Source organism: Rhinopithecus bieti, unplaced genomic scaffold, assembly GCF_001698545.2.
Source record: "Rhinopithecus bieti isolate Rb0 unplaced genomic scaffold, ASM169854v2 scaffold_14937, whole genome shotgun sequence".
Classification (NCBI taxonomy): Eukaryota; Metazoa; Chordata; class Mammalia; order Primates; family Cercopithecidae; genus Rhinopithecus; species Rhinopithecus bieti.
Window position 1 is genome coordinate 1,807,550 of NW_016808492.1, and position 24,790 is coordinate 1,832,339.

The 24,790-nt window shown below is 35.4% G+C and overlaps 2 protein-coding genes across 12 annotated transcripts in view; one reads left to right on the forward strand and one right to left on the reverse strand.

Annotated features, from left to right (window-relative positions):
* KLHL32 (kelch like family member 32) overlaps window positions 1-12,444 on the forward strand; it is a 253,431-nt gene extending 240,987 nt beyond the window's left edge. For all 8 annotated transcript variants that reach the window (XR_001888124.1, XM_017886762.1, XM_017886768.1 and 5 more), the window contains 3 exons: window positions 401-593; window positions 2,275-2,369; window positions 8,934-12,444. Coding sequence is in view for 7 of the 8 variants with exons in the window: in XM_017886762.1 (XP_017742251.1) it covers window positions 401-593; window positions 2,275-2,369; window positions 8,934-9,095 (450 nt within the window). In the remaining variant the exon portion in view is untranslated. The remainder of the gene's footprint in view (window positions 1-400; window positions 594-2,274; window positions 2,370-8,933) is intronic.
* The window catches only part of MMS22L (MMS22 like, DNA repair protein), a 167,556-nt gene that overhangs the window by 6,558 nt on the left and 136,208 nt on the right, over window positions 1-24,790 (reverse strand). For 3 of the 4 annotated variants that reach the window (XM_017886761.1, XM_017886759.1, XM_017886758.1), the window contains 3 exons: window positions 21,424-21,520; window positions 19,474-19,641; window positions 14,379-16,473 (listed from right to left, as the gene is read on the reverse strand). In XM_017886761.1, coding sequence (XP_017742250.1) covers window positions 16,392-16,473; window positions 19,474-19,641; window positions 21,424-21,520 — 347 coding nt within the window. In that variant the 3' untranslated portion in view covers window positions 14,379-16,391. Of the gene's footprint in view, window positions 1-14,378; window positions 16,474-19,473; window positions 19,642-21,423; window positions 21,521-24,790 lie in introns of those variants that run through there. The other variant, XM_017886760.1, reaches the window with a different exon arrangement.

Sequence of the window (24,790 nt, forward strand, 5' to 3'; positions counted from 1 at the left end):
TAGATCCAGAGACTGTTTTCTTAATCATTGCACCACTGTATACAGTATACCTAGCCATGTGCTTTCACGCTTAATGTATTTGCATGAATAAATTCTCTGAATTGGGTGAGATAAACATCATGAAAATTTCAATGTTCCCCTTATATAATTCAAAATGCACTATAAAATGCAATGCAAACTGGAAGAGATGCCATGTGTAAATCGCAAAAAACAATTGGAATATGTGACTCTTTTGTACTTGTTCTCATGTAAGAAGCACATACCTTTCAACATATATAAACAACATTCAAACAGAATGTTTGATAAACATTAGGGTTCCCACTACTTATGAGGCACTCATTACTGTTTTCTGACATAGAGGTCTCCTACTAACAGAATGCACTTAAATTTATTTTTTCAGAATAAGTGGATAAGCCGTAGCCCCATGCTGCAGAGAAGGGTCTACCATTCCATGGCTGCTGTACAAAGGAAGCTTTATGTTCTTGGAGGCAATGACCTAGACTACAACAATGACCGGATCCTTGTGCGCCATATAGATTCTTACAACATAGACACTGACCAGTGGACCCGTTGCAGTTTCAACCTGTTGACTGGCAAGTACCTTTGATTAAGTAAATCAGGAAAAGTAGATTCAAGAAGTCACCAAACATGTTTCATAGACATCTTTAGGGCATCACTAAATATTAAGTGCATAGTTGTAGAAGAACTTGCATGTATTAACCAGAAAGATGTGTATCATTTATGTTCTAACAGAACTGGACTCATTTAGGTAGCTGAGCATCTGGTTTCTCAGGGCCTATATTACTACCATTATGTACATCCTCATATGGCTCAGAGGCATGTCAAGTCCATTATCATCTGTCAGTATTAACATGGAACTCTGATACAAATAGGAGGAACCAGACACTGAAAGATTTAATAACTCTTTACAGAAGGAATTTACTGTTACTTCTCACTGCTTTTAGTCTTATTTCTTGTGAGTTCAGGAGGAGCATGGTCTTCATTATTTGTCACTGTCAAATACTGTTTCTGGGAGTATTCTCCTAGAAATGAAACCCTTAAGTAGTTCTGTGCACAGGAGTTTAGCTGCATTTCTGGCCACAAATACCCATCCAAGCATTTACCACAGGGCAACATTAGGTATGGACCATTCTCATCCCAAAAAAGGATGAAGGTAACATGGTGAACAACTTACCCCTCATGTTTCTTTATGGAGTTAATAACTTTTTCCCCCTTGTCAGCTTGCATTGTTAACATATGTAAGTGATCAGATCCCTTCCAGGTCTGCTCAAATAATAGGAAAAATCACAAACTGAAAATGGTAGGTTGGGTTGAGACATTTTAGTATGCTGAGTGGGCACTCAATCCCTTGCAGCTGCTGCTGGGGGAGGCAACACTGGGAATCTAACCAGAGGTTTAGACGCTTGTATTGAGCTCCTGTTTTTGCAAAATGATTTTGAGGCCCACTGGACAAGGACTTAGAAACTCGGGCCTTCGATTCTGGATCTGTGATTCTGCCTGCTGTAAGATCCAGCTTATTTATTGCCCCAGTCAATCCTGTGTCAGCCCATCAATAAAAAGAGACTCTTTCACTCTCTGATGGCCTCCAGGGAAGAATATGTGGTAGTGAGTTATTCTGTCTTCTTTTTGAAATGGGAGGGGAAACCTTTCATCATTTTGGCGTGCCAGTATCTGGGGATTATCCAGGCTGATCCCAGCTCAGGAACTTTAATATAATCTTTAAAATGTTGGGTATGTAAAGAAAGGTAGGATAGCAACTTGATCAATCTTTTCTGCCGTTTGTCTTCATTTGGGGCATGCTAGGGGCATGGCTCTGCTTTATTGGCTTCTTGGAGTTGCAGCTGTTACTTTACAAATGTAAGCGCTTGCCTAAAAAGCATTTGCGGGTACTAGAAAAGGTGTTTGCATTTTTATAATATACCTTATTTCCACCACTGTAAATTAATGGCATATGACATAGTATAGAATTCAGTTCTACATGGCTTACTATTGCTGTATTTAATGCTGTATTTACTAACTTGGCTGGCTAATAAGTGTTTTGGCCTGGTTCTGACCTGACACAGATTCATTCTCTGAGAAATAGTGCTTAATTTTTCTGAGTACTGGGAGGCAGTGATTAGTTGTTGCAAAAATCCCATGGAGTATACAAATGTGCCACAGGGAAAAATTGTATCCCTCAGTGGCAAAAGGGTTAATTAAAATATGTAAGAAAAGGATTTTTTTTTTCTTTTTATTCAATTCTCTTTACTTTAGGCCAAAATGAATCTGGAGTTGCTGTCCATAATGGGAGAATATATTTAGTTGGTGGATATTCAATTTGGACAAATGAGCCTCTGGCTTGTATCCAGGTGAGTGGTTGAAGTTCCTTTTGAAGTTTGTTCAGGTGGTTCAGTGAGGTTACATTTTGCAATGCTGCTACTGAAGAAAGAGATATTTATATTTAGAAAGAGGCTTAACGTCTCCTTTTTGTGTGCAACTAGTTCAGCCACTAAACTTCATCCTGTATCCTAAAAGTGATGCCTAAATAAATTATTGAGCCCTATTAAAATAGAAATGGGGATGAGCTTTGAAAATATATGTAATATGTTTTGGAAACTGGGAAACTGGGATAGCTTTCCCTTTCTCATAAACCAAACACTTCTAAAAATCTTTGGCAATAGTTCCTTCACATTCCCCAAGTTTTACAAATACTTCCTTTCCACACCATTGCCTTATTTTCTATATTACACTTCATTCATTCTCATACAGTTCATTCAAGTCCCTGATAGGGACAGCCTCTGTTCCAAAGAATAGCCCTGGTGCATCAGCGTATGAGCAGCCCAGGCTGGGCAAGTTGCCAGCTGGGCCTTTCAGAAGAGCAATAGCCCTTGTTGATAGACACATTCATAGTCTTATTCCTATTATTATTTTACTGTTATTACCATAGTTTTCTATTTTACATGTTCTCTGATAAAATATTGACATGTATTAGCCCTGACCTTTCTTCCTGACCTCCAGAAAAGTATATCCTTATAACTACTTTTATTATCTAATCTCATCTTTATGGGAAGATTTTTAACAACTGCATCAATATCTTTAATAGTTGCAGAACTGTTCAACCTTTTTCTTTCTTTATCAGTCACATCTCATAAGGTACATATATTTTCAAGAAACTTCCATGTTGTCTAAGTTTTCAAAATTGCTAGCATATAGTTGTTGTGTTGTCCTTAGTTATATCTCCCTTTACATTCATAATATTGTCTCTTCTTCTCTTGATTTGTCTTGACAGAGGTTTGTCTGGGAAATTTAAAGTACTTCTATTATTCATATAGATGAAGTTAAAAAAAGTCGGCAAGGGTAAGGTAGATAAGGAAAATATAATTAACAAGCTTGTCTGAATGGATATGAGTTCTGATTGAGCAGTTGGAAAGAATATATTTTTCTTAGCATACATGGAACATTTACAAAAACAGTCATGTACTAGGGTTAGGGTTAAGAAAAACTTTAGTTAAAAAAATTAAGTATTGTATAGTATTATGTATCTCTAATACAATGTAATTAAGTTAGAACTTAACAACCCTACATAACTGGAATTAATAAAACACATTGCTATATAACTTATAGGTTAAAGAAGAAATCATAATGGAACTCAAGAAATTTCCCAGAACTGTGATAATAAAAACAATACACAGCAAAGCTTGTGAGATATAGCTTCGTAAGTTAGAAAATGAACCAAAAAGTAATCCCAAAGAAAGTAGAAGGGGAGAGATGATAAAGATGAGAGAAAATTAATAAACTGGGAAATGATAATACAAGAGAAAATAATTATCAAAGCCACACACACGAAGAACCACATAAGACTTCAAGGGAGTTCACTGAAGGCTGCCTTGTACTGGTTTTAGTTAGTTAATGGAAAGCTGCCTTAGACTAGAGCTTCGTCCTTTCGAATAACAACAAATGAGCAAACTTTTCTCCAAAGAGTGCTTCTAGTCTTCATCCAAGCATGTATTTGGTAGTCTTTCATAGTCTTTTAGGTTTCTTTTTAGTTTTTACTTTTCAGAATTGGTAGAACTTAGAACTGGGCAACAGTTCTCTATGGTGCTGGAATGCTGTTTTTTAAGTGACTTTGGGACCCTCATTTGATCACTTGCACAATGGAAGTAAGTTTGGGTTTATCATGAAATAAAATTGTAAATTTTAAATACATTTATGAGCATATGTCTACTAATTTTAGTATCAGATTAGCTCAAGGAATAGAAGATGAATGGAAATCATAACATAATGAGGAAATAAAGAAAATGCTGTACACATCAAGTTTAGGAGACCAGAGTGCTGCCACAGTGCACATTTTTTTCCACATCTCATATTTTCTTAGCAGTCTTGAATGTTAGCTTGTAAGACATAGAAACTTAAATAAAAAAACTTCGTAGTCACATCATTTGTTTTTTGTCACCAAAGAATTTTTCTGTAGAATGATCACTAATCATATACACTAATTAATTGCTAATGACATTTGACTGTTTTCAAACAAATCCATCCACAAGAAATGAAGAGTTATACAAGTGGATATTTTAAACCACTGAGGATGTTTGAGAGTATCTTCAGGATTATGGTGATTCTCAAAGGGGATTCAATTATTTTTTTAAATCAATACCTGTATTAGTGGAACAAGTTTCACCTCTGAGATTGTACAATAATATATTCTAATATATTTGCTTTTAAATAAAAGTCAGCATGATGGGTATTTCTGTGTTCCAGTAGCCATTTTGATGAACAGAATCAATCCTTTGGCAAAGGCTGTTTATTCCTTTGGCTGGCACACTGGTCCGACAAAGCACAGACAAATTTGTTAATTTTTTTTTTCCCCTGACAGTGTGTTACTCTGTCGCCCAGGTTGGAGTGCAGTGGCGTGATCTTGGCTCACTGCAACTTCTGCCTCCTAGGTTCAAGTCATTCTCCTGCTTCAGCCTCCTGACTAACTGGGATTTCAGGTGTGCGCCACCATGCCCAGCTAATTTTTTGTATTTTTTAGTGGAGACAGGGTTTCACCATGCTGGCCAGGCTGGTCTCAAACTCCTGACCTTGTGATCCACTCACCTCGGCCTCCCAAAGTGCTGGGATTACAGGTGTGAGCCACTGCACCTGGCCCATTTGTTATTTTTAGGAGCCTTTACTATTAATAGGTAACAAGTATCCCTATAAGCATATGGATTATCACTTAAAGAGATGTTTGAAATAGAGGTATTCAAGGATAGTCACATGTATCTTGCATTTTAGTTAATGACAGCTGGTTACAGGCTATATTATCATTCATTCTGAACTAAAGCTTAATTTTTTTTTTTTTTTTTTATGTTATGGATGACTACAGAACAATTTGTTTCAATACATTCACAGTAATAAATTGATGGTTGGAGAGAATAGCTACATGTTCAAAAGTAGGCCACTTCTTTACCACTTAAAGAACATCCAACAGAGGCAAGATGATGGGAGACTGGAATAGTATTTATGAGAAAATGCTTAACAGTGGAAATTCCTAAGTATGTCAGTGGGTTGAGAAGGACAGAAGCATGGTGGGGAAAATCATATGCATACTAAAAATATAAAGGTTTAAATTTTTTGTGTCATCAATCACAAATCTATATGTTTGATCTAAGATTAATCCACAAATCATTAATCCAAGAGCATGGCTGATTAATGGAAGTCATACTTAAATAGTTCTGAGATTGTTCTATTAACATTTGGAAGTACTAATTGTTTTTTGCCCTCACAAGTACCAGCTGATAATTTCTCATTGAACTGTCCCTTCTGGACCCTAATCCAAGCTCATTTAACTGTGATTTGTAGGATTCAACCACAGTGGGATGAATCATGTCCAATGTTGAAAAAGCATACTTTGAGGCCGGGCGCGGTGGCTCAAGCCTGTAATCCCAGCACTTTGGGAGGCCGAGACGGGCGGATCACGAGGTCAGGAGATCGAGACCATCCTGGCTAACATGGTGAAACCCTGTCTCTACTAAAAATACAAAAACTAGCCGGGCGAGGTGGCGGAGCCTGTAGTCCCAGCTACTCGGGAGGCTGAGGCAGGAAAATGGCGTAAACCCAGGAGGCGGAGCTTGCAGTGAGCTGAGATCTGGCCACTGCACTCCAGTCCGGGCGACAGAGCGAGACTCCGCCTCAAAAAAAAAAAAAAAAGAAAAGCATACTTTATTTCCTGCTACTACTCTGATTTAGCTCAGACTATTTATCCATCAGAAGGACAACCCAAACAAGAGAAAAGCAGAGATACTCTTAGATTGAGATTTGGACTTGTTAGTAATAAACACTCATGGAAAATAGTGGAAATAGATTACTGACGAAAGTGAAGGTGTTCTTATTTAGTGGGTGTGTAAACTAATGTCTGTCACAGAGGTTTGACTCTAATCTTGCGTGCCATGGATGACAAGTGGCACATAAAGGAGCAGCTGCCTAACTGTGCAAGTGATTAGTCTATGTTTCTAGATCACCTCTACTGTTCTCTTCATTTACTATTATTTCTTTTTGGCTGGAGGATACAGTGCCAGCTTGGCACCACATTCTCTCAAACGCCTTCTTTCAGCCAGTTTACAGGGGAGTGTTTTGGAGAAAAACTGCCAATGCTTCCTTTTCCCTTCTCAGATTAAATACATTACATCTGCTTAACATATGCAGTCTCTGTTGGCCCAGGAAACCAGACAAAAGCTCTCTGGATGATTATCTCATTAGTATTTTGCCTTCTAAAACTGTTTTCAGTCAGAAGGGAGAGCACAAAATCCTTGCTCTTTCTGGGTTGCATCTTGAGCTCAAATACTGGCTCCACCCCTTGCCGTGTGACCCTGAGAAAGTCATTTAATTTTTTCTGGTGTCAATTTTCTTCTCTGTAAATTGAAGACAATACTTATAGAGTTGTGGTAAATACTAAAGGACCTCTGATTTACTTTCTGTATCTAATGAAATACTAGCCAAAACCCCACCGGGGTTTTCCCTTTTCTCATGGGGCAAAGTAGTCAAACTGATGTTGAAAGTTTCTCTAGGAAAGTAAATGTGTAAGAATAATCAAGAAAATTTTGAAAATAAATGGAGTCTTGCCTTACCTAGTCAAAACAACTGTAAATGTGACACTGAAAGAAAGTACGTCAATTAACAAGAAAACAGAGAAAACGTTTGTATTTAGTATATGAGTTATTTTAAATTAGTAGTGACAGGGTATATTGTTCAATAAAGAGATTGGGACATCTAATCTCCATTTAAGTTTGTTCTTTCTTTTGTTCTAGGACTTAGTAATTTCCTCCTTTGTGAACATGGATTCCCAAATTTCAAGGGCCCATTTCCTGTAAAATAATGCGTCATTGCAGTTAAAGTCTTTTTTTTTTTTTTTTTTTTGAGATGGAGTATCGCTCTGTCGCCCAGGCTGGAGTGCAGTGGCGCGATCTTGGCTCACTGTAAGCTCTGCCTCCCAGGTTCAAGCCATTCTCCTGCCTCAGCCTCCAGGGTAGCTGGGACTACAGGTGCCTGCCACCACGTCTGGCTAATTTTTTTTATTTTTAGTAGAGACGGGGTTTCACCGTGTTAGCTAGGATGGTCTCGATCTCCTGGGCTCGTGATCCAACCGCCTCGGCCTCCCAAGGTGCTGGGCTTACAGATGTGAGCTACCGCGCCCAGTCTATTGCAGTTAAAGTCTTCTTAAGATTTTTCCACACAGGTGATAGATGAAGGCATGAGGGTGGACTAGATCATTAAAGAAGGATACTAAGAGGTCTGTGATTGAAATATTGGGAAACACCTACGTACAGGATGCAGATGAAGGAAAAGGGACCCAAGGTGAATTGCAATATGACAATGTCAGTGACAAACTTTCATTTTTTTAAAACACTAATTCCAAGGGGGGCAAATGTTTAAATAGAGAAAAGTCAAATGAAGAGGGATTAAGATAACTGCAGACTTGAAAGAGCCGAATAGGTTTGACAAATTGGGTGAGAGCAGCTTTCCTGAAGAATTTTCCTACTTCGAAGATTCAGCCAGGTTCAGTTAGGAGATAGCAGGCACTGACTAACAAGGAAGCTGTGCTATATAGGAAGAGAGAGGCCAGGCGCAGTGGCTTACACTTATAATCCCAGCACTTCGGGAGGTTGAGGTGGAAGGATCGCTTGAGCCCAGGAGTTTGAGACCAGCCTGCGCAACATGGTGAGAAACCATCACTACAGAAAATTTACAAATTAGCTAGGCGTGGTGGTGTGCACCTTTGGTCCTGGCTACTCAGGAGGGTGAGGCAGGAGGACTGTTTGAGCCCAGGAGATCAAGACTACAGTGAGCATCACTGCACTCCAGCCTAGGTGACAGAGCAAGACCCTGTCTCAAAAAAAAAAAAAAAAAAAAAAAAAAAAAATTAGAACTCCAGCATGAACAGGAAAGAACTGGGGAAAAACTTCCAGAATCAACTGAACAAATTTTGAACTTGCTACTAAGCTGTGTTATATTCCACTACCTGCCAGACACTGAGCTAGATGTCATCAGTTTTCACAACAAAGCTACAAGGTCTTGTTTGCTTCATTTCACAGGTGAGGATGTTTAAGCCAACATGATGACAGACCACCTACTAACTAGTTTGGGCAAGTTATTTAACTTGTCTAAGGCAGTTTTCTTACATGAAGATAATGCTACCTACCTCTAATTGTTCTGAAGATTAAATGCTTATAAATAATACATGTATGTATATATGTACATCCAGAAACATACTAACATAGTGTAGCATTTAGTAGGAGCTTAATAAATATCTCTGGTATCATCCAAGCAAGAAAAAGAATTCCTCAAATATGGTGATGGTAGCATAACTAAGTTCAGAATTTCTTTTATGTATACATAGCTTGATTTTGGGCAGTCATCTTGATGTACAGACTTCTTCTCTTCCTCTTTTGAAGGTACTGGATGTAAGCAGAGAAGGCAAAGAAGAAGTATTCTATGGACCTACACTCCCTTTTGCTTCCAATGGAATAGCAGCATGCTTCCTTCCAGCTCCATATTTCACATGCCCTAACCTTCAAACTCTTCAAGTGCCTCATCACAGGATTGGCACCATCTGAAAAGCCAATGCCATCATGAACAAGAGGAAAACATAGCCCTGACTGTTGGATACTGGGCATGAAAAGACTCAGTGCTCAATGCTTCCTTGTCTTGCTTTATAGGTCTTGTATTCTGATAAATTTAAGCAAAAAATGAACAATTTTCTAAAATACATTATTAAAAACTCTTGTCACCCTTCTCAGTGTATGTCAACATGCAATATGTATGACTTTTATTGTGGTAGCGCTTAGTGCCAACTTAAGGTACATTGTGTCCCAAGGGTCTTTAGAGCATTCTTTGTACACTTTTTCTAATCAGCACTGTCTTAAGACAACACTGTTAGTAAGGCAATTTATTGGACAAAATGGTATCGATGATCTTAAAAAATATATATTCTGTACTTAATCCCTTTATTATTTAAAGCTGGGCTTGTAATTTTTCTTTTTAAAATTTAACATTATGCAGCCCTGCTCAGTAGAGACTCAGCATTATGACATCATAAATTTTTAAATGCCATATTTTATTCAAGGTGATACGAATCATAGACGTACACTGGAACAGCAGTTGAAACACCCAGATTTTTCACCTTGGTTACTCTGACCTTGGGTCAGAACCTAACTTTACAATGCTTCAGTTTTCCCACCTTTTAAGAAGGATAATTTAAAAGAACATCATGAGGATTAGGCAAACATTTTGAAATACTTTGCTCAAGAAAAAGAAAAATGTTACTGAAATTACAAGGTATTTTACTGTCTTTAGAACCTTGTAATTGAACAGGGAGATTATTTTTGAAGTTTAAAATTAGTAGATAGAATTTGGAAACATGTTATGGAATAAATGATTCTAAAAGCATGTGAAAGAGACACACAATTAGGAAATAGGGAGTTTATTAAAATCAAAGATATCTAAACTTGTACAGATATCTAAACTTGCCTCAAGTAACTCTCAGATGTCTCATTTAAAATCATTTAGTGAAAAATGACATTTAAAGCTAAAAAATAATTTAGTTGTACTAATTATGGTACCATAAAGTGCTTTGACATAAATTTGAACCTAGAATTGGCAGTTCTAATAAAAGTTTTTCCACTTTGTTAAAGGTTATGTCAATCTTGAGTGCTTGTGGGATTCTTCTGCACCACCAATACATATTTTATTACTATCACTTTTAATAATGCATAGGAATTCTTTTTTAGGCTAGTTTTTGAGTTTGCTTTGTCTATAACAAAAAATAAATACAACAACTTAATAATCACATTGGAAAACAAATTTAACAAGTATAATGTGAGTTTTTCTTTTTTCCTAACTTTCTCAGGACCTAGGTCACCTTTATTAAAAGGAAGAATTCACTCTTTTTTCCTTGAGAGTTTAATCATTCAGCAATCCCTCTCTTAAAGGAAATTATTATTTTATTCATGTAACCATTTTTTTGTAATCAAAAGTAAATAAAACCATCTTTTGTCTTGCATACAGAATTCACTAACTTCATATATCATTATACATAAAACATAGAAATAAATATATGGTTTCTGGTTATTCAGATTTAAAGGGCAGGAAGGAGGCTAGGGAAAACAGGTAAATTTTAAAAGAATAGGAATTTAGTATAGACTAAATTCCTTAGTATACTTAGTATATTTCCTTTAGTATAGATAAACCAATGTTGAGGACAGTTCTCAACAGTGAAAATTGATATTGACAATTGATATTTAGAATGAAGACAGCTTCTTTAAATGGTTTAAGCCATCTAAACTAAATTTTTAAAATGCCTTACCAAGGCAGGAAAATGAATTCCAGTATTTCAGAAATCTTTTCAACAGGGACTTAAGTATTCGGCTATATTAATTTTTCTCCTTGGGACATGAATTTTCTCTCTAGCAGTTTTACCTAGTAAAACTATTAAAATCTATTTGTATTCCCAGGCCCTACATCCAGTCAATGAAAGGGAAAGCTCTAAAATCAAGCTTACCCAATTAATGGAAAGGTAGCCTGAGACTACCCTCATTTCTGTACATATTTTTAACAATTCATATAAAACAAATCAGCATATGTTATCAAACCCCTCCTAAGTGATCTTTATAATGTAATATTCACTAATATTACAGAACTGAACTCAGAATTTTAAAAAGTTTTAGCGGGTTCAGACACATCCTTTATAGCTATAGCCAAGAGTAGTACAAAAACATAACATCTCTTCCCTAAAAGGGAAAAAACCTAGATAAGTTATAATTAGATCCTTTTATTCAAGGTTATCAATAATAGAATTCTATTAAACTATGTCTGGTCATATGAGCCAAATTTCACTGAAACTATTCAAATATACATTTTCGATTTAAGTGAACTACCCTATAGTAATTCATCTTCCATTTCCATTTTTATTCTTCAAAATTAAAGGTTATATTGTATTTGTAATGTAAATTATTATAATAATGTGAATTTCTATAGGAAGGTCATGAGACTTGCAAACATTTAAATATCACTTCAAGATTTTACTTTAAAAGAGAAAACAAAATACAGTACCACACAGATGATAACAGATGTTCTTGGTGTTAAAGGAAAAGCCAGCAAAGATGTGAATTTCTAAAATCATCTGTACAATGCAATAACACTTCTTAGATCCTTAATAACAAAATAGCAATTAGGTAATGATTAGGGTACTTTTCATACTTTTTCCTTCATATTTTCTTCACACTTTAACCACATGTACATCAAACTCTTTCAGCTACCACGACATCTGAAAACTTAACTTTCTATAGTTTTACCACAAATATAAAAACATCAGTAATAAGATAGAAATTATTCCTTCTGGTAACATGGCTCATTTTACTTTAGCTTCCAAATACTGAATCTGTTATAAAAGGAAGTTTTCAATAATCAGGGGCACAATGTAAGTTAAATATATACTTTTATTACTATATATAAATTTTTATCATATGCACAAATAAGTCATAAATATGTATATAAAATTAAAATGTCTACAATTTTTCTAGAAGCACAATTCACAAATGCAATGAATTGGACATCCATCGGCACAACAAACATTTTAATAAGTATAAACTGGTCAATTCCAACCATTTGGTAATTTACAATGCAGGTTATCACAGTATCAAAATACACATATCTTATTAAATTTGTGACGAATATGCTATGTTGCTAGCTTCCCAAACCAACTGTTTCTAACCAAATAAAGCATATTATTTATATTGGCATACTATACTCTTGCCTGACAAGGCAATATTTTTAACTCTAAGAGGGGTAGGCAAAAGATCAGTTTTTTGGAAAATGTAAGATTTATATAAAAAGTCTGGGCCGGGCGCAGTGGCTCAAGCCTGTAATCCCAGCACTTTGGGAGGCCGAGACGGGCAGATCACGAGGTCAGGAGTTCGAGACCATCCTGGCTAACATGGTGAAACCCCGTCTCTACTAAAAAATACAAAAGCTAGCCGGGCGAGGTGGCTGGCGCCTGTAGTCCCAGCTACTCGGGAGGCTGAGGCAGGAGAATGGCGTAAACCCGGGAGGCGGAGCTTGCAGTGAGCTGAGATCTGGCCACTGCACTCCAGGCCGGGCGACAGAGCGAGACTCCGTCTCAAAAAAAAAAAAAAAAAAAAGTCTGGATAAAAAAGCAGTGGTTTAGTACAGATGATTCAACTTTTAATGAGGTTTCTGTATCTATTTACCTTTCAGACATGGGGAGATATGAGTGGTATGATAACATGTACGGTTTGGGGAAGGCAGATTTCTAAAGGCTTTTCCCAACTGTAGAAACTTGTCAAATTTTTATATAACATATAATTTTAGCTGTCAAAGATTCTGTGAAAGTACATGGAAACAAGTCCATGTAATTATTTAAGAACAAGGTAGTTAAAAAAATTTGTTGTAAAGCATGGAAGAAAATAATAGTAGGTAATGAAAACCCACAAACATCTGACTCACAAATATTATACAGATGCTGAAGTAGAAAAAGTCAAATATGCTTAAGAAGAAAACATACGAAGGACAGGTATAGATATACAAGTTTTAAACTATGAAATTCTTCTAATGCAAATGAACTCAATACTGAATGACTTTTCCACAATCCTCCGTGCTTCCTTCCTCGCCATGGAAACATTCTAATTAAATTGAAATTTAAATCATAACCAAATCCAAATGCCTAATAAAGTCCTTTCATCACTGTTGTCCTTCAATCGTCTTTTATAGTCTATCTGGTATTTTATAGATATTATTTGACTGGAATACTCATGTCTCCAAATGTGTATTTTAATTTTCTTCCTATTTAAGTGTCTTCAATTTCTATAGGAAACAGGTCCTATACAGTTTCCACACTGTAAACTGAATGAGGCTGAGTGCAGGATGAACATGGCAATCAGAGAAAACTGCTAAACAAGCCTCTTGTTTGGAAAGAGATAAGCTTGAAGATAAAAGGTACAGTCAGATAGGTAGCAGAAAGTCTCCAGACTGAAGAGTTTGACCATCACCTTATAAACAATGGGAAGTTATTGGAAGTCCTTGAGCAGAAAAGTAACAAGAGGAAAACAGTATTTTAGGAATACACATTTCAGAACATAAGGTGTAGGAGAGGAAACCAGGGGTAAGGAAATAAGAAGTGCCCAACAGAAGAAACAAACAACAAACCAGTGGATGCAAGGCATTGCAAAAAGAAAAAAAGAAGCCTAAGAGCCCGTAATAGTAATCAACTGAAAGTGGGAGAAAAACAAAGAACCTAAAATGCCTCTGACATTTCAAGGCTAAATAACTTGGGACAAGAGTGTATTTCCTGGGTAGAAAATGAAAGCAGGAGGTAGTCTGAAATGGATTGGTTCCAGGATCCCCTGTGCATACCAAAATCTGCACATACTCAAGTCCCGCAATTGGCCCTGAGGAACCTGCCTATACAAAAAGTCCTCCATATACTCAGATTTTGCATCCCACAAATACTGTATTTTAGATCCACATATAAGTGGTCCCGCACAGTTCGAACTTGTGTCGAACGTTCAAGGGTCAACTGTATATGTAGGAAGGAGCAGCATCATTGTGGAACTGACGGGAAGGTAAAAGACAATTGTCACAGGAAGGACAAAGAACATGAGAAAGGAGAACAAACTCAGATTTGACCAAAAGAGAATGGCTTATATTACACTGGTAGAAGTAGCCTCTGAAATTACAGGGTATTTAGGGAAAAGTGGCTATTAAAGAAGCAGGTATAAGGGACTCCAAGTCTGGGAATGGAAGAAGGCAAGATTGTATTAATAAGTGAAAGATCAGTGAAGATTTTTAAAAAAAGGAACTGAGCCATAAATTTTCTTCTTTCATCAATTAAAAAAAAAAGCTTTAAAAAAATTTTACTTATACATAAATACAAAACATATAATACACATACATATTGTTACAGACTTTGTTGTTACCATTTTTAAGTACAAATTTTAGTTATTCTTGGTATCTACAAATATATGTCCTAAAGCATGATTCAGTAGCAGCTTTTCCTATCCTTTAAATGTTTCATACTCTAAGGAGCAAGATTCTCAAACATATCTTTAATCAATCTCCTTTGAAAAAAAAAAAAAACATATATACACACACACACACATACACACATAAATAACCTCTTTAAAGGCATCACCTTAAATAGATAAAACTCCTCAGTAACTGCTGGAACTTGCCAAGCCATACATTATTTGTTTAGTAAGTCACTATCAGGATGAAAAGAAATTCAGTGTTATGAAGTCTATTAAGCAGCCTTAAGCTTTCGTTTATTCCATTTGATGAAGTTGATTTGAGAGAAAGACCATTTATATGTTATGAAAATAACAGATACTCCTTTGGATTTCACTGATTACAATTAAGAGAGAACTATTCACTATAGAATGCTGACTGCAAAGTATTTCTTTTTTAAAGATACTCCTTGAGCCACAGAAGGGTTGAAATCTTTTCTTGAAGGAAGAGTAAGAAACATGATAAAGACTATAATCCCAAGAAGGAAACAAATTACTTCAAAGTTAGAAAATATGATGTAAGAAAACATTGGAAAGTGGGATCATTCATCTGGTACATATCATTAGAGAAAGATAAAATTGAGAGGTGTTCTTTGCCTTAATTGTGCATGAGTAATAAACTAATCATGTCTGTACATTTCCCAACAGAATATGGGCCACCAAATGTTTTCACATTTATCCCACTGATTCTCACAATAACACTGTCAAATAGTAAAGGGATTCTTCTTTTCTTCTCCATGAAGAAACTAGACTGAGAAAGGTTATGTAACTAGCTCAAGATCATAAAGCAAAGCTGAGTTTGAGACCCAGGTGGGTTCCCAAAACTAGGACCGGAGTTCTTTCAACCAAATAATGATCACTATGAAAAGGAGTCAAAGACAAGATCCAGCTGGTAAAACAATCTGGATGAGGTAAGAGTTCAAAAGTTGAGAAACAATGTTGTTAAAGGAAACTAAACAGGTTTCTTGGATAAAATGTTAAGTTATAAGAAGCTTTGGCTAAAGAGCAAGAAGACAGATCAGCTGACTTCTCAGACCACTACTATTATTACTTTTCTAGAATATTTTTATTTATTCTCCTCTTAAAGTCTCCTTTATTTCCTCCTCCTGATTTTTTAAAATAATAACTTCAAAAGAAATCATGAATAAAGAAAAAATTTGGCAACTCTTGGAACCTAAATATAAACCCTGTTGGCATGTTTACACATTTTTTTGGATATCAGCTGTATAATCCTTTAGCCAGATTCAGTCTCATTCCTAACACAGTTAAGTGTGCTTTGTAAGGGTTTTATTTATTAACTTGCCTCACACATATAAAAAAGAAAAACAAATACACAGTCATATTTCCCAACACCTTTCCCCCACCAAAAAAAACGTATAGGGTAGTCAGTATAATGTATTATTGAAAAAGTATCATTTTAAAACATAACTATTATTGTAAAAATAAAAAATAAACATGACAAATCAGTTACAATGCAGAAAGGTAGGAAGTCATATTACAACAAAAGTCCATGGATGAAGTATCTGCTTAAGTATCTGCTTAATACTCATACACAGAAAACACTCCCAGTTAGAAAAAGTTTCTTTAATTTAGTTTAAAATTTCATCAAGGTAGAATGCAGTTTTGCAAAGTTCCAAGGATCCTATTACATAGTTGCTAATTAACCTTTAGTTCCTTATTTATACATCTTTTTACTTACAGATATAAAAGGAAAAAAATCCTAGAAATTATTTTAAACAGAACATTATACAATTAATTAAAAGTAGGAATTGGAGTGGAACAATGTGGCTTTAGATACTGATAATCAATAGACAGGATGAATCAGAAAATATATTAAGTATTATCATTTTCCAGTCTCTGCATCTCATCTTGTCCCACCTGTCCAAGGTGAGACAAAAGTTTGCTATATGCTTCCCTGTTTAAAAAAAAGAAAAGAAAGCAAATATATTTATTACCATTTTCATTATTTTTCATTTAAGTATTTACAAATTAAGTCTGGCTGTCCATCATCCATCTATCTATCTAGCCATCTGTCCAGCAGGCTTAGCACAACACTTCTTAAAAAGTAATGTTTTATATCTGTTGTGAGTAAACCTAGATGTTAAGATGTATTGAGTTTAAGTGTGATTTTTATATATAAAATGTGTGCTAAAAAAACCATAAGTTCACTAACCTTCTGAAATATTATAATGCTCACAGGTAATAAAATACATTCATGGAATATTATTTAAGGACAATGATGGTATGATTACAATGAGAAGGCTTGTATCACAAACCTAAGTATTAAAACAAAAATTCTGTAACCATAAAATAGACCTGTGTAGCAATTTCAGTATGTATCCCATTTTCTTCTTTTAACCTCTTATAGGTAACGACGTTTGAAAATAAAATACTGTCTTTCCTCCTACATTCTCTAGTATGTAGAGAATGTAACTGGGAGGTGTTTTAGATGATTTAGTGTGCCTAGCAGTTATCTCACTAGTCTAAATACCTGTTCTATTCAGAACCTTTAAAACCAGCCTTCTTATGGGCCTGCACAATCACACAAGGTAGTAGGCCTGAATATTTGTTTTAACAACATACTGCATTAGGGTGGTTCACACATAGCCTCTCTAGTTTTTTCATTCAAATTTGAAGACTGCTCAGAGAAGTCAGATGTGAGACATGTCTGCACATGAGCTTGTTTTGTGACATGACAATAAACACGACTTCTTCAAACTACAATTTGAAGTGATTCAATCTTCTCTCTCTAGAAAACCATAGGAGGCTAACCAAGTCCCTATGCAGAAGAAAGGAGATGTTCCATTCTGGCATACAAAAGCTTTACAAGGATGATCTCTCCAGTCTGCCCCCCCCATCCCTTTTATATGGTTTTCATTTACTGTACTGAAAAACTGGATTCCATTAGTTTGCTAAAGCTATTGTCAATATAGTCATGTCTCCAAGAAAGATCTCATATAGGACATTGTTTAATAAAAAATTTTCATCTAAAAACTGGAATATGCATATTCATTAGACTGTGTATTTGTATAGATACATATACACAGACACATGCATATGATTATAGTCATGCACTGCATTAGCAACATTTTGGTAAATGATGGGCTGCATTCTGGTCAATGATGGGTCCCATTAAGATTATAATGGTACTGAAAAATTCCTAATGCCTGGTGATGCTGTAGCTATTGTAATGTCTTAGTGTAATGCCTTTCTCACGTGTTTGTGGTGATGCAGGTGTGAACAAACCTACTGTACTGTCAGTCATATAAAAGTCTAGCACACACAATTGTACACAGTTTATAATACTTGATAATAAGAAACAATCATGTTACTGGTTTAATTTATGTGTTTACTATACTTTACTTTTTATTGTTATTTTAGAGTGTACTCTTCTTTATACTTATAAAAATAAAAGATAACTGTAAAACAGACTCAGGCAGGTCCTTCAGGAGGTATTCCAGAAGAAGGCTTCCTTATCAAAGGAGATGACAGCTCCATGTGTGTTACTGGTCCTGAAGACCTTCCAGTGAAATAAGATGTAGAGGTGGAAGACAGTGATGTTGATCATACTGACCCTGTGTAGGCTCAGGCTAATGCATGTGTGTCTTCATTTTTTACAAAATAGTTTAAAAATAAAAAAAAATTCAAAATAGAAAAAAGGCATTCAAGAATATAAAGAAAGAAAATATTTTTGTACAGCTATACAATGTGTGTGTTAAGCTAAGTATTTTACAAGAGTAAAAAAGTTAAAGAAAAGTTTAAAAGGTAAAAAAGAGTAAGCTAAGGTTAATGTATTATTGAAAATTAAAATTTTAAAATAACTTTAATGTACTCTAAGTGTATTGTTTATAAAGTCTACTATAATAGTGTACAGTAATGACCTAGGCCTTCACATTTATCACTGCTCACTCACCGACTCACCCAGAGCAACTACCAGTCCTGCAAGCTCCACTCACTGTTAAGTGCCCTATATAGGTATATCATTTTAAAATCTTTGCTACCATATAATTATTGTACCTTTTCTACCTTTTCATATATTTAGATACACAAATACTTACCATGATGTGACAACTGTCTGTAGTATTCAGTACAGTAACATGTTATACAAGTTGGTAGCCTAGGAGCAATAGGTCACACCACATCGCCTAGGTGTGTGGTAGGCTATTCCATCTAGGTTTGTGTAAATATACTCTATTTGATGTTTACAAATGATGAAATTGCCTAACTACACATTTCTTAGAACCTATCCCTGTCGTTAAGCAACACATAACTGTATTTTGATTCTTTAATAACCTTTAGGACATAAAAATTCCACTGTGAGTACTGACTACTCTAAAACAATTTTTTTAAGAAATAAATATAGGCTTATTCCCACAATGTTGAGACTCTAAATAGTCCAGCACTATTTTCAGTTGAGTTATGAGCCTATAAAAAAAGTCATATTTCCTATTTTTGACCAAAACCTATATTGTCTAATAGGGTCACTTATTCACTAGACATATGATACAGCTGACTAAATAAATCAAGCATCCCTCAAAGGGTTATGATTTGTCATCATAAATTTTATTAAAAAACAAGACATCCAAGGCTACGAGGTCCACTTCCCAATGAGGAACACTGAAATGCGTTTTGAGCAACAGCAGCAGTGCTGAAATATACAGCTTTCTAAAGTGCTCACTTTGAAAGGAAAAACATGCAAATGTATGTATTGATTTTGCTAAGTTTGTTGATAAGCCATGCTCTACTATTCACACTTTGTCAAACTGATAACTATCAGTTTGAAACTGAAACATTTTTCATCTCAAAAGAACACATCCAAATTTTGGGGAATAAGAAAATAAATCATTTCTATAAGATGAAATATAGATTTTATAATCACTGCCCCCCCAAAATGTAATTACATTATCAAACATACCTTTGTGCTATATTCCTGCCAAGGCCCCATTTCTGCTCTGAATCCTTCAGAGATTGAGTGAGGGTAGAAATCAAGTGGATGACAACCTGCTGGTCCAATGTTGCTACTGTTTCTAAAATGCTGTAAACCTGATAATAGTACCTCATACCATAATTCTGGATAAACTGCCTGAAAGTAAAACAGGTATATTTAGGATTACTCCTGGGGCAATTCCTTGTGCTGGTATCTACATGACAATCAACCATGAACTGAACATAACAAAGATCATTTCATGTAAGATGACTGTAAGAATCTGGATGCAATATGAAAACTATTTAAAACACTTTAAAATAAAGAATTGAAATGGCTTATTTAAGTTGAGCCACGACCAGAGTGAAAGCACTGTGGGAGAAGCGGCGAAGAGAGGAGTTGGAAGCTTGGGAGGGAGAAGAAGGGGTAAAAATCTAATCCCAGGACTTTTTTGCAATATTCTACACAGTGAAATCTGAGTGGAAAGGATATGGGAGACAATAAGAGAAAAAAGTCAGATTTCCTAGTTACTTTTAGTTCTTTGTAGCTCTACATAAATCAAACAATATTTTATGAGGAAGGCAAGTTACTCCTAATATATTTTATGTTCCTTAACTGAACAAAAGACTTTAGACCCATAGAAGGTCTTTATAAATAAAATTCTATGTTTTAGCCTTAAAACCTCTACCCTCCACTACCAATCAACAAAATAAAAGCCACCTAGCTTAGTAAATTATAGAAAACATTCAATCTTTGATCATATAAAATCCTTTTCTCCCCTCCTAGGGCTTCACAATTTTCACAAATCACTGAGTGATCACAATTTAAATAAACTATAAACACTTGAAAGGCACTAATTATGTGATGAGAAAAATGGAGGTACCAAAGATCCAACATAGAATGAAGGAAACGAACACAAATTATTTATCATGGTAGTGGTAAGACAGACATAGGAATAATAAAGGTAAACTGGTAGAAATCTTCAGAAAGAAATACAAAAACATACTGCCCTAACAGCACAAGACTCTAAAGGGAACAAGAGAGGGAAGAAAAAGAAAATATGCCTCAAGTTGCACTGTTATTCTTATGAACAACAGATCTACTTCTATAAAGTCCATGCTTCACAAATTAAACATAACAGAGCTTTCTGGAGCTACTCTTAGTATCTTAAAGCAAGTCAGAAAAGCAGTGACATGTACTTCTACAATCCTGAGGAACATGTCTGGCAAGGTCTGAAGGCCTGTGTACTCGTCATCATGACTCACGTTTCCCACTTTACCCTCTCAAACCCAGTCTAGGGCCAGGTAATGACATTTCAGTCAGTGACTGAAGAGGGTGGTTCAGTATAAAAAGATTAAATACTGCGTTTTTACTGTATGGTGTAAAATACAATGGTGGTTCAGTATAAGAAGATTAAAATACTGCATTTTTACTGTACCTTTTATGTTTGGATACATTTAGATACACAAATATTTACTACTGTGTTACAACCGCCTACAGTATTCAGCGCAGTGACATGTTATACTGATTTGTAGTCTAGGACCATTAGGCCACACCGTATAGTCTAGGTGCATAGTGGGCTATAGCACCTAGGTTTGTCGTATAAGTACACTCTATTTGAGGGTCACACAGTGATGACATTGGCTAACTATACGTTTCTCAGAACTTATCCCTATCATTAAGAGACACACGACTGTTCATGCAAGATTCTTTCTTACTAAATTCACAGGTAATTTTAAGTCCCTTCACTTTTTCACTGGCACTTTTATTTTTCAATAAAACATCATAATGTAACAAAACTACTGCCAAAAATACAATAATTGAAATACTATAAACAAGTAGTAACACATTATGTTTTGGATAATTAGTTATTTAAAAAACATGTTGGCTGTCAAATGGCTGGCAATAGTCTCCTTGCCAGTTGGCATATTTTCCAGTTACCTAAACACAGAAGTCAGCTGGGCGGAAGGTTCTTCTTCTGACCCCACTTGGCAGGCTTTTACCACGTATTGCAGGCTCTCTGTGGCCAGCCTCTTAACTAGAAGGAAAAATTATAGCATTACGCACTGTGTCTGAATTGACCATCTGGATCCTCATTTTTATGAACGCTCTTGATTTAGAAAAACATGTTGTTTTCTTAAAGTATGTACATCTTTTTTCTATTTCTCAAAATGAAATAGTTCTAAGTTTTTGTTTTATTCTAAAGTATACCTATCTTCCATTTTAAGAAAATAAAAAAGTTTAAAAGTTTTTTTAAATCTATTTTCTCTTAGAAAGGTGCCCATATTCAAAACATTACACCATCCTAATCCTACAAACAGTAACATACCGACAAAAGAAAGCCTTTAAAATTCAGCTGATTTACAGACAAGCAGATTGATTTTTTAAAATTCATAAGCATATTCCTCCCACCCCTCACAAACATATAAGTAGCAAACTAGATACCATGAACAATTTCTTTTCACTTAAAATTAGCCAAATGTGTATGCAAAAATGTTGTTTGTGATGCTATCTTCCTTTCAAAGGATAACAAAGCATAAAAAGAATACTAACATTCTTTAAATATTTAACCAAATCCTTTAAAATTGTGTGCTTGTACACAAAATAATGCAAAATACCAAGAAAGGATGTAGAAAACCAATATGCTCTGAATGCTACTAAATTCTTATGTTGTTTTTGACACATTAAATATAAGAAACCAGAGAAAAAAGTGCTTTTTCCAAGAATAAAAAAATGTTCAGAAACTGTAACCCATTATAGCAGGAACACAAAATATATGATGAACATCAACTTAATTAATATTAGGTAGTAGAGAATGTTTTCCATGCGATGAGGCTAGTGGCTAAGGAACATACAGCATACTTGCCTTTTACTTGAAAACTTTTACAACTTTTAAAATAACTTCTCATTTTAGATGCGGTTTATTTTGCTTTAACTGAACTACCTTTAAAACAAAATGAGTGTGTTTTTTTTTTTTTTTTTTTTAAAGAACACTCTTACTCTATCATCCCAGCTAGAGAAGTGGTGTGATAATAGCTCACTCTAACTTCCATCTCCTGGGCTCAAGCAGTCCTCCCACCTCAGCCTCTCAAGTAGCTAGGACTACAGGTGCGTGCCACCACTCCTGGCTAATTTTTTTTAAAAAGCTTTTTGTAGAGATGGAAGTCTTGCTATGTTGCCCAGGCTGGCCTCAAACTCCTAGTCTCAAGTGATCCTCCCACCTTGGCCTCCCAAAGCACTGGGATTACATGTGTGAGCCACACCTGGCCTTTTTGTTAAAAGGAGAGCTTTATTATCATATAATTCACATACTATACAATTTACTCATTTAAAATATATTGTTCGATGGTTTTTTAGTATATTCAGACTTGTACAACCATCATCACAATTTTACACTATTTTCAATATCTTGAAATTCCATACTCTTTAGCTATCCTGAGTCCTTCTAAGCAATCACTAACCTACTTTCTGTCTCTACAGACCTTTTTTTTTTAACTTTTTTTTTTGGTGTGTGACGGACTTTCCTTCCGTTGCCCAGACTGGAGTGCGGTGCCACAATCTCAGCTCACTGCAACCTTTGCCTCCCGGGTTTAAGCAATTCTCCTGCCTCAGCCTCCCGAGTAACTGGGATTAAAAGCGCATGCCACCATGTACGACTAATTTTGTATTTTTAGAAGAGACGTGGTTTCACCATATTGGCCAGGCAGATCTTAAACTCCTGACCTCAAGTGATCCACCCGCCTCTGCCTCCCAAAGTGCTGGAATTACAGACATGAGACACCATGCCCAACCCCGTCTCCATAGATTTAACTATTCTGGATATTTCATATAAATGAAATAATATGTGACTTTTGTGACTGGCTTCTTTCACTTAGAATAACGTTTTCAATATTCATCAATGTTATAGCATGTTTCAATACTTCATGCTTTCTTATAGCCAAACAATATTCCATTGTATAAATGTATCAAAATTTTTAAATTGATCCATCAAATCATAAGTAATCTACTTTTTGGCTATAATAAACAATATTGCTATAAAAATTAATTTACAAGTTTCTGTGTGGACTTATGTGTTCACTTATCTTAAATATATACATATTTCTAGGGGTGAAATTGCTGAGTCATACAGTAACTCCATGCTTAACCACTTGAGGAACTACCGGACTATTATCCAAAGTAGCAACACGATTTTACATTTCCAGGGGCATTAAATGAGAGTTCCAATTTCTCCACATTGTCCCCAATCTTTTTCATTGTCTGACTTCCTCATTATAGCCAACGTTGTGGGTATGAAGTGATATCTCAGTGTAGTTTTGATATGCATTTTCCTGGTGACTAATGATGTTGAATACCTTTTCTGGTGCTTATTAGTCATTTGTTTATTTTCTTTGTAGAAATGTCTATTCAGATTCATTGCCAATTTTTAAATTCAGTTATTTGTTACTTATTCTTAAGAGTTCTTTATATATTATAGATGCACACTCCTTATCATCACATATAATTTAGAGTATTTTTTCCCATTTTGTGGGTTGTCTTTTCACTTTCTTAATAGTGTCCTTTGAAACACAAAAGCTCCTAATGTTCGATGAAGTCCAATTTATCTCTTTCTTCTTTTGTGGTTCATGCTTTTAGTGTCATAGCTAAGAATCCATTGCCAAATCCAAAGTCATGAAGATTTTACTCATATATTTTCTTCTATGACTTTTACAATTTTAGCTCTGACACTAAGGTCTATGATTCACTTTAGGTTAGTTTTCCTATGTGGTATGAAACAAGGGTCCAACTTCATTCTTTTGCATGTGGCTATTTGACCTAGCAAAATTTGTTGAAAAGACTACTTTTCCCCTATTAAATTGTCTTGGCACTCTTGTCAACAAACAAAAAAACCCCAGTTGACCTTAAACATGGGTTTCTCTCTGAACGCTCAATTCTATTCTGTTGACCTACATATCTGTCTTTATGTCACTATCACATTGTCTTGATTACTGTTGCCTTGTAACATGTTTTAAAATCCAGAAGTCTCTAATCCATCTTGAACTAATCTTCGTATAAGGAGTAAGGAAAGGATCCAGTTTCAGCTTTCTACTTATGGCTAGCCAATTTTCCCAGCACCATTTATTAAATAGGGAATCCTTTCCCCATTTCTTGTTTCTCTCAGGTTTGTCAAAGATCAGATGGCTGTAGATGTGTGGTATTATTTCTGAGGACTCTGTTCTGTTCCATTGGTCTATAGCTCTGTTTTGGTACCAGTACCATGCTGTTTTGGTTACTGTAGCCTTGTAGTATAGTTTGAAGTCAGGTAGCATNA